This window comes from Montipora capricornis, chromosome 9 (assembly GCF_036669925.1).
Source record: "Montipora capricornis isolate CH-2021 chromosome 9, ASM3666992v2, whole genome shotgun sequence".
Taxonomy (NCBI): domain Eukaryota; kingdom Metazoa; phylum Cnidaria; class Anthozoa; order Scleractinia; family Acroporidae; genus Montipora; species Montipora capricornis.
In genome coordinates this window covers 9,426,575-9,444,074 of record NC_090891.1, presented here as the reverse complement: position 1 = coordinate 9,444,074, position 17,500 = coordinate 9,426,575, and the positions used below count along the sequence as shown (strand labels likewise).

The 17,500-nt window shown below is 38.3% G+C and overlaps 2 protein-coding genes across 2 annotated transcripts in view; one reads left to right on the top strand and one right to left on the bottom strand.

Annotated features, from left to right (window-relative positions):
- Positions 1–3,144, top strand: part of LOC138015718 (uncharacterized) — a 20,393-nt gene extending 17,249 nt beyond the window's left edge. The window contains exon 4 of the mRNA XM_068862832.1: positions 1–3,144. This exon is cut by the window's left edge and continues 599 nt beyond it. The gene's annotated coding sequence lies outside the window, so the exon portion shown is untranslated.
- The window catches only part of LOC138015719 (F-BAR and double SH3 domains protein 2-like), a 42,050-nt gene continuing 26,668 nt past the window's right edge, over positions 2,119–17,500 (bottom strand). The window contains exons 13-19 of the mRNA XM_068862835.1: positions 14,354–14,449; positions 11,635–11,686; positions 10,824–10,883; positions 8,762–8,922; positions 6,152–6,232; positions 5,551–5,725; positions 2,119–4,860 (exon numbers count right to left, since the gene is read on the bottom strand). Of these exons, the coding sequence (XP_068718936.1) occupies positions 4,088–4,860; positions 5,551–5,725; positions 6,152–6,232; positions 8,762–8,922; positions 10,824–10,883; positions 11,635–11,686; positions 14,354–14,449 (1,398 nt within the window). The 3' untranslated portion in view covers positions 2,119–4,087. The remainder of the gene's footprint in view (positions 4,861–5,550; positions 5,726–6,151; positions 6,233–8,761; positions 8,923–10,823; positions 10,884–11,634; positions 11,687–14,353; positions 14,450–17,500) is intronic.

Sequence of the window (17,500 nt, the reverse complement as noted above, 5' to 3'; positions counted from 1 at the left end):
TCTTAACACGAATGATAAACATGTACATATAATTTTTGGGATGAACTATGCAGGCAGTTGTCAACTTGCCTTTTATCAATGGTTACTGGGAAACTGTTTTCATTACAAGTTTATTGATAGCACGCCTTTTGCAAAGTACATAACTCAGAATAAAACACAACATGGCAGTTTGTGTGAAAGGTTGCTACTGATTCAATATCTTGCACTACAACAAAATTTTATTTGGAGAGGCTTTGCTGATGCCATCTGGTAAGATTTGATCTGCATTGGTCAAATTTTCCTCGGATGAAAGATTCTACCTTCAAGGAAAATTTTTTCATCAGACGAAAATTTGACAAATGCAGATGACAACATTCCCCGTATAAATTAAAGTGCTACTACAACGAAATTTGCATCTTTCATATCTAAGCCATTTTAGGACATAACCATGTAGTCGGTACGAGAAGAATGCTGTTTACAATTTATGCAAATTAGCCAAGTGATGATGTCATAAACTCAACCAAATTTTGATCAAATATGATAAAGAAAGATATCTCAGCCAATATGTATCAGAAATACTTGATTCTTTGCAGTAAGATTCTAGATGTGCTCCACAATATGAGCAGACCAGTTTTGCTACTATGGTAACATACTGGGTTCCAGACCTCCCTGATTTTAAAGGCTTTGCCGGCCACCTTTGGTGCCTTCTCTGCATGATCCTGGGAGCATATAAAGATGTTAGGTCGAGTTTGTGGCCTTATTTAATATCTTTCTAGCTTAAGATCACCAAAAATATTGAAATCAGGTTGGAGGGGACTGGAAAAGAGTCAGTTGCCATGTGAACAAATTCTTTATAGTAATAGGTGAGTCGCCTGCGGAACTATTAGCCCACCAAGTTTCAATGGTCTCTGCTGCAAATTGACCGAGATAGCTCTATTTAATATATACTTGATGTTATTTTGGGTGAAGTAAATGACGTCATCAGTCTTCTCATTTGCATATTTCAAGACATTTTTCCAACTTATATTTCCAAACTGTAAAACAGCGTTTTTGATCTTTCCTGGTATTCTATGTGATAAACCTAAAACTTCAAGGGACAAAAAGTAGCACTTTAATGCTTTGTGTAACCATCAGTAATTTGTTTGTGCATTTCAATCCCCCTCTTATCCCATTTATTATGAATCATAAAAATTTTTTGAGCACTGGCAGTAACTTCTTTAATACATCTCTTTACATACACCGTCAATTAATCAAGTTCCAACAGCTATTGTCATTCTGCAAACCAGACAGGAAAATCAGACCAGCTGACTCTCTAAAAATAAACTGTTGGCACCTAACTATTAACTTTGAACAGTTCTTCAAAGCTCATGGCCTAATAATTGAAATAATATTCTAACCACTTTATGACCAACACGGATTGAAGTCATAAGATGACAAAGACGTAATTGAACCTGGTCAATTGTGAAGAGAACTAGTACACAGAAAAGTTGAGAGTCACAACTGGTTGTGTTCAAATAGGAACCTATGACAAACAGACCAAAGCAAACAGCACAGAACATTAAAATTAAATTAATTAAAAAAAATACCTTACACTAACCATTTTGAAATTGTTTCTCCGGCCTGCAAAATTCCCGTAGAAGTGCATTTGCAGATATTCCCAGGTACAAACACAGGTCACTGTTTTACCAATACAGAAAGTATCCTAAACATTCATAAAAGCTAAACAAAAGTTTTAAGGCCTAAGGTTAGCTTTTATGAATGTTTAGGATACTTTCTGTATTGGTAGAACAATGACCTGTGTCCTGTGTTTTAAACCTGCCGCAGATATTCAGTCCGAGCACTGTAGAAAAGTGCACATATCTACAGCAAGTAACATCACTAATTTTTAAACAGTTTGCTAACTAAAGGTTGCAGTTTTAAGGTGCTTCTTGCTTCAGTCTTCATTTTTTAGTACTCTCAGCCACAATCTTTGTTTTGAACAGGTCATAGAATAATTATTATGTACATGCACGGGATAAGGATTTTTATGGGGGAGAAGATATTGCAGTGGTGAGCTTTGAAAACATTACACCATCTTGGCAGTCAAATGAAAAAATGTTACACAATACATACAGTAAACTCTTCTGAAAATTATGTATCTAAATGCAATGATAATATTACTCATTATTATCTTTGACAAAATTCATCATTTTGTCTTAACTTCATCTTCAGGACTTACATAGCTATCTGACTTTGGTATATAATAACCACTTCCTGGTGCAAGGTCAGCAGTGTATTAGACCAATAAAAAATATAGAAAATTAGGTGCAACGAATTATCATATAAACATCTATTCATATTATAATAATTTAATTTTGTTAATTGCACACATATGCTAAGATTAGAACCACCAAAGTAGAAAATCAAAGAATGTACAAATGTACATGGGTTTAGATTTGATGCAAATCTTGCACAGTATACTCAACAAAATAGTTTTGGGACTCTCCAGAAAAATAAACTGTTCAGTTAGTTTGAAATAGTGTTCGTTATAGCTACTCAACTCCATGGTCAAACAGTAGACTTTATCAAGAGAACTTTAACCCCGCAAGGTACTTACAGGAACATCTTAGTATCATCATTCTGACCAGTTATTTTCTTGAATGAAAATGGTTTTGATGAGCAAAGTGTCAGTCAACTGTGAATTTCGGGAGCTGTGGTTTTTGTTTGCAGTACCGTTACTAATTCAAATTAGCAGCATATAAATTAATGTTAATTTGGTGATTCCTATGAGCATATAAAGCGAATAAAATCTTCAACTTTGTGTAAATTAAGTGACAATTCTTAAATATGAAACTAGAGAACCAATGCCAACTTGTTATAATAATAATAATTACAAACTAATAAACAGCAGGTACAAAACACAAGTCACAGGTCATTGTTTTACTAATACAGTAAGAATCCTAAACATTCATTACAGCTAACCTTAGGCCTAACTAGGCCTAAACAATAGCTCTTAGGCCTGATGTTAGAATTGATAAATGGTTAGGGTTGTTTTACACAATGACTTGTGACCTGTGTTTTGTACCTGCCTCAAACTAATACAATTATGTGTTTAACAGGAAGGTTTTGAACAATAATCTAATAGCTTACACTTGAATGAACAATAAAATATGATATACCTTAAAACAATCTGTGTGTTTCTTTATCAATTTTTCTGTTCTTGAACAAAAAAGTGCCTACGTGTGATTATGCGTTCCTTTTCACAGAAAATGAAGTCACGTTCTGGGTCTAATGTGTCCTCCAAATTTAAAATTCCAATCAATTGTTCAGTTTTTCACAGCCATTAGTGACATTTTCCATGATGCTAAATACATGTAGTGTACTGTTAAGTACAAACCACCACAGTGGATTGAAATCAGTCAATAATGACCTTGGATAAATGCAAACCAAAAACCTTAACCAAAAATTATTCTACTATAGTGATTGACAGCAGAGATAAATGAAACCATGTGATTGCATGTTGCATATTATTTTGTTTGTACAAGGTTCTCTCCACTGTTACTTTTCAGTGGAGAGAATCGAATATAAGGAGTATATCATATAAAACATTCTTACCGTTATTAGTGAAAGAACAAAACTTTGATGTTATAATAATAATTTTCCTTTTAAAGATAGAAACGTTTCTCTGCAACTGCATGGGTGGCTTGCTTCAAGAATGTGTTGAAAACACCATAGATGGGCCCTTTGTAGCTGGCAATCACCTGGTTAAAAAAACTGCCATACTGGAGAGAGAAAAAATAATAATTGTGCACTGGGACATCTAAAACAAAGAATATTAAGTTCCTTTGTTTTAGATGACCCAGTGCACAATTTGCTCTCCAGTATGGCAGTTTTTGTACCATATAATCACCACCTACAAAGGGAACATTAGGTTGGCCACCATCACAATGGCCGAAATGGCCGAATGACTACCATTGCACAGAGAGCACTAAACGGCCATCTGTTATCATTTGATGTTGAAAACCGTCCCTGTCCAGATTTTTTTCTGCTCTTGTGGTTGTGACTCAATTGCATTCTTAGCTTTGCACATTAAAGCATTTAAATGGCAAATGCTGTTCCTCCACAAGTTTCAAACATATGATAAAGATCTGAATGTCCTTCGACTAGATGATGTAGGTGGTGCAGGCTTTGGGGGTGGAGCTGGGCGACGAGACCTTGCAGCTGGCTTGGGAAAACTGGAAGATACACTTTGAGATGTTGATGGGCCACCATTTACCCTTGAAGTTGGCAGGTTTGTAACATTAACATAATCAGGAGGCCTGGATGATGGTGCTAACTGGTCAATGTTCTCATACATTTTAGCTTGAAGAGCGGCATTTTGTGAAATGCTTCTTGCAAAACCGGCAGCGTCTGGTTTTGTCATAGTTGAAGTGTTCTCAGTTCTTGCTCTCTGACGATTTTGTGGTAAAAGAGCTCTAGTTCCTCCAGTTGACATTGTTGTACTTCTTGGTATTTGTGGAGAAGATGCCGGAGGAGGTGGTGCTTTTCTAACAGGTTGCAATGCATTTGATGCAGCAGCAGCAGGAGCAGCAGATCCACCATTGGCTGTGTAATCTAATGGTAACGTTACATAATCATCTCTAGTATTAAAATATGAACTGGCTGGAGGGGTTAATGATTCTGTTACGTTCATATTTGTATCTCTTGCGTGATATCCTTCAGGGATATCTTCCACAACCAAGGATGGAAAGACACCCCTGCAGCCTTGAAATTCACCATACCAGAATCCATCATCAATATCATTTTCATCTTTTGAAAGCACTCCAACAATGTCTCCTTCTTTGAATGATATCTCATCATCACCCATTGCTTCATAGTCATACAATGCTCTGACATAACATACTAAAAAAACAAAAAAAATTATCTGTCATAAGTTTAAAAATATGTTCTATTACTGGTGGCATCAAAGGGTTGCAGGCAGAAAACTAATTAAAAGTAACACATTATAAACCATGAATCCACCACCATGACAAAAAAGTCATCAAGCTCTGCAATGTAAATACTGTATATGACTCAGCGGGATAATGCAGTACTGCATTGTTAATGATAGTGATACAGTAAGATACAATCTCAATGAAAAAAGTCTCGGCTTCCGAGCCAGAAGGCTCATCAGGCCGGGGCTTATCTCCGGTTTCTGAAGCGACTAGGAGTATTTATACTCCCCCCTGGATGGGATGCTAGTCCATCGCAGGGTTACCCCCAGCATTACGCCGGTACCCATTTATACACCCGGGTGGAGAGAGGCACCGTGAGAGTAAAGTGTCTTGCCCAAGAACACAACACAATGTCCCCGGCCAGGCCCCGAACCCAGACCACTCGATCCGGTGTCGAGCACACTAACCATGAGGCCACTGCGCCTCCCCGGTACCCCGGTATGCCATTACAATAATTATAATCTCATTAACTTCTCCCCCCAAATCTCCTGTTTCTCCTCTCCCTTCCACCACAATCAACAATAACAATAATACTTATAAGGTATAAAAATTATCTTAAATATCATACTGCAAAGGAACACAATTATTGCTAACTTACAAAATTCTGTAGCAGGTGTTTTATTTATGTTTTGGGAGTTGACTGATGAACCAGAAAAAGGACCATCTGTGCATGAATTTTTTGGAGAAGCAGCAGATGATGGCTGAATTGCTGTTGATTCCGTCTCGACATAAGACTCTGGAAAATATCCTATTTGCCCTGACTTGTTACGACCCTGTAAAATGAATTTCGAAACACAGGGATAAATTATATTTCAATATTAAGTACACCAAGCTCTTTTTAATAAAACAGTTTGCTGTCACACAATGAACACAGTTTTCTCTGGAACATCCTTGTTACGAAAGACAAATTCACAAATTTGTGTATTATTTTGCTAATCAATGTATCATACAAATTTCTTTTTTCCCATTCAAAGAACCCTGAAAATATAAGTGGTGTTTCCTTTTTTTCTAATCAATCTTATTTCGGTCAAACACACATCCTTGGCAGTAATAAATCATTCCGTAGAATAGATCATAACTACCTCTTGGTTATACAACTCTAGAGCTACTGAAATGATGCTGTTTATGGTAACTCAGGTACAAGGAGAAGCAAAAAAAGCAAAAATTAATAATGTTACAAGACAAAGATTTCAACTTACTCTACACCATCCATCCCCATCTTTCTCTAAAATTTCAAGTTCTTCTCCTTCTGTTATAGTAAGTTCATCAGCATTTGTTGCCTGATGGAAATTGATCAGGGAGTATATTAAGCACAAACTGCACATGTACCGGACGGGTATACATTATAACTTCTGAATACAACACCACCACTTCTGGACTAGTACTGGGGCTAACACGAAATGCAGATCAAGCCTCAATTACACAGGTGGTGTCCTGCAAACTTTTGTTTCTTTACAAGAACATTATTATTCCTACTCCAAGTACTGCTGAACAATGTTTACATGATCATTGATAATATTGTTGCTACAGAGGATATGAGGATATCAACACATGCAGCATTATCAAATTGCTCAAGAAATCATCTGGTGCATTTTGCTCATTTTAAAGTTCTCAGTGCAAGCCCCAATACAATACCACATTCTAAAAAAAAATTGAAATGATAGTGGCAAGTGGAAAGATCGAGATTGGTGTGATGGTAGAGCTGTGTCAGGGTGTGTTGGATGGAAGAGGAATGCCGGATGAGTGAGTGCTGAGTGTTGTGGTACCGATTTTCAAGGGGAAAGGGGATGCAATGAGTTGTAGGGGGGTGAAGTTGCTACAGCATGCAATGAAGATTGTAGAAAAGGTGCTAGAGAGGAGATTGCGGCGTATGGTTAAAGTGGACGAGAGGCAATTTGGTTTTACATTGTATGCCAGGAAAAGGAACGATAGATGCAGTGTTCATTTTGAGGAGGTTACAGGAGGAGTACTTAGACAAGGAGAAGAAGTTGTCTATGTGCTTCATTGAACTGGAGAAGGCATTTGACAGGGTCCCAAGAAAGGTATTGGAGTGGGCAATGAGGAAGAGAGGTATACCAGAGGCAATGGTGAGAGCAGTGATGAGTTTGTATGAAGGTGCAAAGACAAGAGTCAGAGTTGGGCTAGAGTTGTTCGAGGAGTTTGAGGTAAAAGTTGGTGTGCACCAGGGATCCGTGTTGTCGCCATTGGTTTTTGCAATCAGGGTTCACGGGGTTACGGAGAGTGTGAGAAATGGTTTGATGAGAGAGAAGCTGTATGCAGTGAGACTGAGACGATGGAGGGACTGAGGGAGAAGTTCTGGAAATGGAAGGAGGCATTTGAGAGCAAGGTGCTAAAGGTGAACCTTGGGAAGACAAAAGTGGTAGTGAGTGGGGCAGAAGGTGAAGTGTCTGTGAGTAAGGTAGATCCACGTGGTATTTGTGGGAAGCCAGTAATGCCAAATTCAGTGTTGTGTGTGAAATGTGGGAAATCGATCCATGGAAGATGCGCAGAAGTAAAGAGGGTGACCTCGAGGTTGGGGAGAGATTTTGTGTCTGGAAGATGCAAGAAGCAAGCAGATGGATTAGTGGAACCGGTGCAGGAGTTGTGTGAAGAGGTGGAAACGGTGAGAGGTTTCTGTTATTTGGGGGATAGGGTGAATGCATGAAGGTGAGGCAGTGTGGCCCAGTGGTTAGGGTGCTGGCCTTGAGGTCCGTAGATCCTGGGTTCAAGACCTGTTCTGACCACTCGTTGAATTTGATCCTGGTAGTCCCTGGTTCAACTTCCCAGCTGCACTTGTAAATAGCCAACTGGTTTTCCTCCGGCCAGTTGGGATTCTTAACAGTACTGTTGTTGTTTTTTCTGTTCTGTCCTTTCGTTGTGTTTCATTGGCCCTGAAAAGCCCCTGTGGGGAGCAGTCAATTAAGTATGTATTGTCTTGTATTAATGCAAGTGGTGGCTGCAAGGCAGCTGTGACAGCAAGAGCAAGAATTGGCTGGGTGAAGATCAGGGAATGTGGAGAGTTGCTGAACTCAAAAAGGTTCTCGCTGAAGGTGAAAGGAATGGTTTATTGGAGTTGTGTAAGAGTGGCGATGTTTTATGGGAGTGAGACATGGTGTCCGAGGGAAAATGAGATAGCAATTTTGAGGACTGAGAGAGCACTGTGTGGTGCAAAACTGATGGAGAAAAAGAGGTCAGAGGACCTGATGGAGATGTTGGGATTGAAGGAAACAGTGTTTCAGATGGCAAAGGCAAATGGAGTGAGATGGTACGGGCATGTGTTGAGGGGGGATGATGGGCATTTTCTGAGAAAAAAGTTCGAAGTGAAGGGCAAGAGGAAGTGAGGCGGACCAAAGAAGACGCGCAAGATGCAATTGCAGAAGGAGAGCAAGGGTGTTGGTTTGGAGAAAAAGGACGCCATGAATCGAGCGAGATGGAGAGTGGGAGTTGAAAAGATTGCTGACAAAGTGGGGTAAATCCAGCCAACCCCGTTTATGGGGATAAACCCGGATCAAAATTGGATTGATGATGATGATGTCATCACAGATGTATCCCTAACGTATTTGACCTTCAAAAATTGTACAGTTGTGCATTGGCACCATAGCTTTGAGCACCACAAATTTTCCCATGGAGTTATAGTTTGATCCTCTTTGTGAGCACTAATAAAATTGTGAGTAATCTTGGAAAGTACATGACTGAATGCAATCAAACAGTTACACTCAAGGAAAATGTGCTATGGAAAATTAATGCTTTAAAATTTTGTATTTGCATGTTGCCTTTTGTAAACCACACTGGAAGCCTCAAATACATACATCATAGTTGTACAATGCAACACATGCAACTGGCATGGAGCTGTTTGATAACACACTTCTGGCATCATCATCTGATGAGTAGTCTGCTGTGAAAGTGTCATCAAGGTCATCCCAGTCATCGTCAGCACAGCCATCATTTAGAGAGTACTGACTTAATGTATCTGAAAGAAAATGTATACTCTTTCTTAGTGACATGATGTCAATATCAGTCAGTTAACAGTCTAAAATTTGAAATATTTTTCCTCATATAAATATATTATCACCAACAATCATGAAAACACCAAAAACAAATATCTACTTAACTACAAGATCCTTATCAATAAAAAGAAACTGTACGCATTGTCACTCAAATATATAATGCCTCGGAACACTTAAAAATATGTTCCCAAAATTACAAGCATTCTTAGAATATCTTAAATTATCTTATTAAGTGCTAAAAAAGTAATTTCTAAAGCAGAATATATACTATTTAAAGTAGTGGCCTGTTTATCCTCAGACTGTTCCCCTACAATTGAAACTCTTTTTGAGGGCCTCAGATTATTAACCTGCGACAGAAATCCATAAGGGTTGAAACGTGTAACGGCCCCTTGTGTGCTCGGAAACACGCTTCTGAATATTCAATTTGCTAAATACCATATTTGGAACAACAAGAGCGAGGGGTTTCCAAATATGGTACTTAGCAATGAAACATTCAACCAATCAGTTCGCACTGAATATTGGAAGCTGTGAACGCGTGTTACACGTTTCAACCCTATGGGTTTCTGCCTGCAATCAGGTGTCCTTTTCTTTAGGACATGCAAGATGATAAGTAGTGCGGAAGGTCATGATCACAGGTTTAGCTCGGATTAAACAGGTTTTGTTGGGCCCCCTGAAGATTATGTCTCAGTGAATGGTATTTACACAGGCAAATTTTTCAGACAGGTTTTCAGGTGCAAGATTATTAAATTTTACTGTTCTGAACATTGAAGATTTCAATAATTATTTTTCGCAGCTGCCAGCAAGGCTTTTCCATTTGAGGAAAAGATGAATCTGGGCAGATCTGACATCCCAACCAGACCCTGTTATTATTATACATGCTGCCCTGTTTTGCAGTTTCTCCACTTTTTGCTTAAGGCCTCGCAAATAACACACAGCACGGCAATAGTCAAGCTGAGGTAAGATCACTGACTTATAATTCGTCACTAGAACTTTCTTTAGAGAAATATTGATATTAACTTCCTCAGGGCAGCAAGCACTTTTGCAAAACACTCTCTCTGACTCTATAATAAGGTTACTTAATTTTACATCTTATGAAACTGAAGATGTCATATTATGACGTGACCGAAATTTATATCTACAATATCAGTAGAGCACTGTGTCAAGAGCAACAGTGCGCCCTGAGTTCAACTCCCAATTTAGTGGTAACCACTGACCGGATTTATAGTCAGTCAGTTTTGCAAAATTATGAATTCAACTCCACCACGTCTTGTAAAAAGCCACTGGTTATCTCCTGCCAGCTTCAGATTCAAGCTGACATAAATTATTTCTTTAGAGCCTCATTAATGTAATGTGTAAAGTACATTTTGAGCACATCCATAAAATACTCAATATGGACATGCACAAAATCAAAAGTAATAATAAAAATTATAACAAACTTTTTTCAATTAAGTGTCTCGTTTTTGCAGCTGGGGCACTACAACAACAACAACATCTTTATTTCCTGATTAAATTAAAATTATTTACAGGTGGACAGGCCCGCAGGTAGCTATTGCTAATCTGGGGTGTGCCAATTGATTCAGTTTACATAGAATTTCTATTAGTATACATATTTTTTGGGGATACTGTCAATTGAAATCAATGCAAAGCAAATCATCTTGACATGTTCTTCATTTTTTAGGAGAGGGGAAAACCAGAGTACCCGAAGAAACCCTTTGAAGAAGAGTGGTGAACCAACAAACGCCACCCCTATATGTCACTGAATCTAGGAATTGAACCCAGGCCACATTGGTGCCAGCTCTGGTGCCCCTCAAAAAATCTTGAAAAACAAAAACACAATGAATCAACACTAACAATGAAATATCACCTGCTTCCATATCATTTGGAGACAGTGAATTGGCACTCTTCAACCACTCATCAACATTTACTGCAAAAAAAAGATGACAAGTACTGTGCATTTACGTACAGAATGTGTCAATGAATGACAAGCAAGTGGCACATATGCAAAGAGGTGAAGCTGGCAAGGCAGCAGAAACCTTATTTTTCATGAGATCAGAGTAACAAAATCAATTTTCTCAATCCTAATTTCAATTAATTTTTGTCATAATGCAGAGCAGAGTAATATTGGTTTAGGCAAATTGGAAAGCTCACATTACATGTAAGTGTCAATTAAAGAAACATTAGACTGAGATGGTGCGAAATAGCAAAACATAGGCCATGAATCGTTTTGATTTATATGCTGACCAGTTCCTGGTATTTTGGGTATACTTTTGATTGCATGGTTATGAATGAGAATATCCTCAACACCCAAGGACAAAAATTCTAGCCTGCTCTTCTCTTTTATTATCTTTATAAATTGTCAGGTATATTCAGATACTAGTACATATATTGAATTAGCAAGTTCACAAATAATCAACTTGCAGATTACTCTAGAGCTACACTATTGTGTCCAGTTACACATAAGATTGAAATTTTGCTCTGTTAGATGTTATGTATATGAACAACAGTTCTGAGTTCACACAGTTGTAAGTTATCAAATTATTTTCTTTTAATTACTACCGGTAATAAAATCATTATGCTGCATTTATTCTGACTGTCTTTTTGTTAGTAATATTAAAATAATGATTACACCATTAGAACTTAGATATACATGATACATGATGTCACACAAACCCTACCTCCAGCTTCACGCAACACTTCTAAACATGCTTCTGTCTTCAGCTTGTTTGTCTGGAACACAGGATAACAGGTTAGTTTATATTCTTCAAAAAGTGTCTCAAAGGACATTTCTATTATTTCATATTTTACTCAATATTATACCCAGCTGTTTGAGGTGGCTAGTACTAGTGGTGGATATTTACTGAGTTGTGACCAACACTGAGGTGAATACATGTACTTGTTTTAGTAAACTATTGAACTAACACAGTGCAATAATATGTAGCACAAAAAGTCGAATTTTAACTCCTTTATTCCTGCAAAGATTACAATATTTTTGGGCACAAATCTCATGCAAGTTGCTCAGAGGTGAATAGCAAAGGATATTCGGAGTTTGAGTAGCCAGTCAGGGCGTGCCTCCAATGTTATCCCCTGCTTTGTATACAATAATAGCATTTATTCTATCTCCTCAGATAGTACGCGCGCTGTATTGGCTAAATTAGCGGGCCATATTCTACAGTACGGCCTGCTGTACAGTCCGCTAAATTTAAATTTTGATAAAACATCATCTAGCGAGTTTTTCATGTCATTTCTGTTGCATAAACTTGTACTGAAAACTGTTTGAATCTTGCAAGCAACTATTTCAAAGTTAACAGCCAAGAAGATTTAGTTTTTGGAATTTTGGCACGTCAGTCTTTGTGGCAGTTGAACCTTCCGCTTGACTTTGACTAGTTTCCTTGCCCGCACGCCGGATTAACCTCAGAGATATAATGAATATCTTACTAACCGCGTTTCCTCAGTCCGTATTGTAAGTTACGGATCCTCGTTTTTTCCCGTTGATTTATGGCCTGCGCGCTTCGCGCTTGGGCCATAAATCAACTGGAAAAAACTTGGTCCGTAACTTACAGTACGGACCGAGAAAAACGAGGTTAGTAAGAGGTATTTATTCACAGGTAGATCTTTTGAACTTTTGAAGATCCCAGGCCACAACAGTAATTTTTATTGTTTATCATCAGCAAGTAGCATCATTGTCAGTAATTTGGAAAACTGTTTTATGATAAAGACATTTAAAGACAATAGAAGCATGTTTAGGCTTAAACATAGGTTCACACTACTCTGGCTTAAAATGAATACAACTTAAAAGAATGATGTGATTCTTGAATGACCAGACAGTTTGAAATGCCTGCCCAGCATCTTCTTCAGGGGTGATCTAAGGCTGTTACATGGGTCATTATTTTTAACACGCTCACTACTTAGTGTCATTTCTTATTAATGAAGTGTAATTAAATAGGTGAGGTAGAAGACTGCTGTCATCACAGTTCAAAGAAGCAATGGGTGGAATTAACGTGCCAAGCTTCCAATCAAAGACGTTGATGGCACTGCCAGTTGGTGGTGATAATTTTTTAATTCACTGACCACCAGGCTTTTAGCCAAGGATTTTGAAAGTGGGATCCAAATTTTATGTGGGCCGAAGCCCCACCTAGCGTGGCGCCTGCGGCGCCCTGCGGCGCCATGCTCCTAGTGGGGTCTGGGGGCCTGCTCCCCCAGAAAATTTTGCACCATTGAAGCCATTTCCGCCATTCTGACAGCTGTAAACGTCTGTCAATTTAACTATTAACCCGCTGTTTTTCTTTGATAATTTTACTCAGCTATCCTTTCCTCAACTTACCGTGTTTAACATTGAATTGTATTTGAGATAGGAACTCCAGTTGTTATGAAGAGTGATTAAAATTTGAAGTTGTCAAGCCATGATTTACACGAAAGAACAGATATGCGTGGCTTTGTTGGTCGAACTGCATTCTGGTACTACAATCTTTACCTATTCACCTACGATTAGCATTCCTAAAGCAATATTACGATGATTGGACATGTTATTGCACTAAATGGCTATTTTGTTGTAATGCCCGCCAGATTTCGCTTGAACAGAGCAGAATACAATCAAGCGATTACAATAACATTTGCAGCCGTGAGATCGTCTTACCGAGTTGGAAGGCGCATGATCTTTGACTCATATCCTCATAAATAATCACCAACGTGCGTATTTATATAGCAGCCGGCAAAGTAGCCTGGGGACGACTTGGTACGTCAATATCACTGAACAGTGGCTTTGCCTGTGAAATCGCTTCGCTCAACTTTGATTCAATTGATCAAAACAGAAAGGAAACTCGCTAAAAAATGTGTTAATATAGAAGAAAAATACTAAAACAACTCTTGAGAGCAAAAAGAATGTAAGTTTTATTAATTTATAGACACTGTTTTGTTTACATTAAGCACAGAAGCTCGTAAATGGCCGCCCAAAACAGGCCGTCGAAAATCTCCCATTCCTGAGAACTGGCCGTCGTTTGGACGGCTGGACGGCCGCCTGGCTAAAAGCCTGCTGACCACCAAATGGTATGGTTGGGTTGGGAAGCATGTTCTGACAAAGCTAGTGTTTCCTTTTTTACAAAGGAATACTGCTCCTTGGTGCTCCTTTAAACACATGCCAAACTGACATTTGGTTAGTGCCATATAGGCTTTATAACATTCTGTGTATTGAGGACAGAATTTAACAGTCCACTCCCTCTGCACCTTTCAAAATAAGAAACCTTTCCTGGCAAGTCTCCTCTCACACCTGACCTTCAATGTGGGGCAAAATTCACTATTTGCCTGAATCAAAACACACCTGAAAGAAGGCAAATGCCTGACTTTTCGCTAGTACCCATTAACATTAAATTTTTATGTCATCAGTAACTGAAAAACAACCTCCGCAAGTCTGATGCTTTCCTTCAGAGCTTCTGGATTCTGTTCAGATTCCTGGTTACCAGCATCCCCCGGCTGTGGAGACTGCAGATGGCGATTCTTCACCCTGAAAAAAAAAAACAAACACTCATAGCTATTAATTGTTACAATGATGGTGCGCAACAATCAGTAACATTTACCTCTGGCCACCTACGTCAGACAATAGGGAAGAAAAATAAAAGTATACTTGGAAATTATAGCACAGAAAAGGGAAGTAGTAATATGTGAAGGATAAGGTTTTTATAAGAAGCTATTAGTAAGTATTGAATCGCTTTTGTGTCATTCAACTGCACGGTCTCATATCTCCAAAGTAATTTAACGTTTACAGATAACCGTAGCCTATTTTTATCACGAAAAATCATTTGACTCACATGAGTTTAAATTGTCACAAAATTCATGACCAGAGACTTTGAACACTGAAAAAAATACTTCATGATTGCATTACACTCCTTTTTTGGAGCAAGGGTGGCACAGTTGGTTAGTGCGCGGCCTTGGTGCAAGAGTCCCCAAGTTCGCTCCCTGGATCGCACATCCGTGTTTCGACTGCTTTCCTTTCAGTGTAGCCTCTGGTAGCGGAAAATACCCTTAAAACGGTAGCACTGATGGGACAGAGGGGGGTAAAATGAGCGCACCGTCGGCTTCCTGGGAGAGTACTCTCTAAAGAGTAAAGGAACTTCCGACGTTAAATAAGGTGTACCTTTCTTTTTTTTTTTACCTTTATCTTCTAAGATATAGATAGTGAAGTGGCCAGCCAAGACCAGACTTGATTATGCATTTCGTCAAAATTCGTACATTGTATACCATTATCAACCAACCAACCCTTTTCTTGCTGTCCCCAGGGGAGAAAGACAGGCACTGGTATGTAGCCCAAAAATAATAGGGCCTGGAGAAAACCAAAATCCGATATTGGGAGCTACTTAGAAGTTGTGACTTTGACCACTTGATAAGTAAAAGGACATCTCCCTGCCCGGGTGTCTTTCATTGTCACAGACACAGATGACCACATCACACCATGGCCAATCCTTAGAAAAGAAGATGGATCCCCAGGATTTAAGTTGCATAACTGTCATTACTGGTGTATGTACTTACAGTTTTGACACTTTGTAGTTGTTTGGATTTTGTTTTTATTGTCATTTGATCCTTGGAAAGTTTCATGGCTAGTTTTCTTGCTTCTTTATTGAGTGGAGAGACCTGCACTGTGTTCTGTTGTTACTTTCCTGACCTAAAAGAAGATAAACTCTCAGTTACTGCAGCATCGCTTTTTGTAAGCAAAAGAAGTTAAAGACTGCTCTTCAAGGCATCCCAATTTAATTTGCAAGGCATGGAAGAAAAATTAAAAATATTATTATTATTAGTTAGTTACTTTATCATTTCTACAGGGCTCGAAGTCATACTTGACAACTTCTGAAACCTTTTGTGCGTTGAGAGAAATAACTGGAGAGAAATGTCCCTGCATATCATGCAATGCAAACAAATGGAAAATCAGACAAAAATGAAATAAACCACTTTGAAAAAATATGAACTTAAATTATCACACAATATGGTTATACTTACAGTAACTTTAAAACGCAGTAGCTTTTAATGAATCCAGAATTAGCAATACATGTACTTATTTTAAAAGTACTGTAGGCAAAGATATATATGTTTATACTTAACTTTAAAATGCAGTAGCTTTTACGAACCCCGAATTAGCGACACTTATTTCAAAAGTACTGTAGGCAAGAAGATCTTTATACAAAGCTGAATTCTTTAATGTAAAATATAAGATTTATGCAAAAGTTACTGGCAAACTTACACCATAGGTCGTGTTGTATTGGGATCAACTGTTTCAACCACAACTATTTCAGGTTGAAGCGGTTGAGGTTTCCCAATAGAACACTTTTTCCAACCAATTTCCATTGAAACGCACGTAACTCCGGGGAATAGTCATTACCAGACTTCTTCATGTTGACAAGTTGAGGGAAAACAACATGGCTGGAGCCTGTGGCCCACTTTGAAAATGCCCAGCATAAACCTCAGCGTTTGCTACCCATGCTTTTTCAACTGTTTTTAACCTACAACTGGTAGCTTGATAAATGCCATTTGAAACGTTGATCAACCAAACCAACCGAAAATGGTTTTTTTTCCCAGTAAAAAACCAAAAAACCCAACTCTTAAGCCTAAAATGGGTGCTTCCCAATAGAACACAACCGACAGTTAACTTTGATTACCCATTTAATACTAAACTTCCATCTCGCACAAACCTGACGTCACCATGCCATTATAGTGGTTGCAATAAAACTAACAAAAATAATATGTGGTTTACGGTGATTTAATATGAATTTTACATACTGTATAGACCACTTTATCCATTCACAGATTTCCGTACACAGAGAAACAATTGTGTCTTCCCTTGAAAATGACATTACACGGACATCACCATAGCGATATGCCACCATTGCCTATGATAAATTTTGCTGATTTTTTATTCTTAAAGTTGATGGAAAAAGTCGCACAACTTGTAACTCCGTTCTTTAGATTAGAAAGACAATGTTTTTATTTATTATAACTATATTGACATATTACTTGTGAAACCCATCAATGCAACGCTTATTCTGAATCAATATCCACCTACAGAGTTAGCGTTGTGATACAACGGCTTCAAATCCAGCCATGGCATTCCTGGATGCATCAACTTCCAGCTGCTAAAAGAAGGTTAGTAAAGTAATCCTCTCATGTATCAAAAAAGTCTCCATCTAAGGACTAGTACCAACATTAATGCCATTTTTTTCAACCAAAACTTTTTAAGCAAACATTTTTAAGCTCGAGGACAGGGTCTATTAAGATCACGATTGGCGGCTACTTAAAGTTACTATAATTGGTTACCTGACTATATAATAGTTACTAAACCTATGTCCCTCCTAGTCAAGGAGGCCCTTATACTCCTGCAAAAGAATACTAAGGGATATCATGTAAGTGTTCCTTCAAATTGTTGCATTTTCTTTGCAACCGCTGAGGCAGTCTGGCTGGCCAGTTCTGACAAAAGGAAAGGAAAGCACCCGAGTAACTCACAATACATCACAAGTCTTTTTGGTTACAAATTGGTGAAACATCTTGCTTGTCAATCACGTT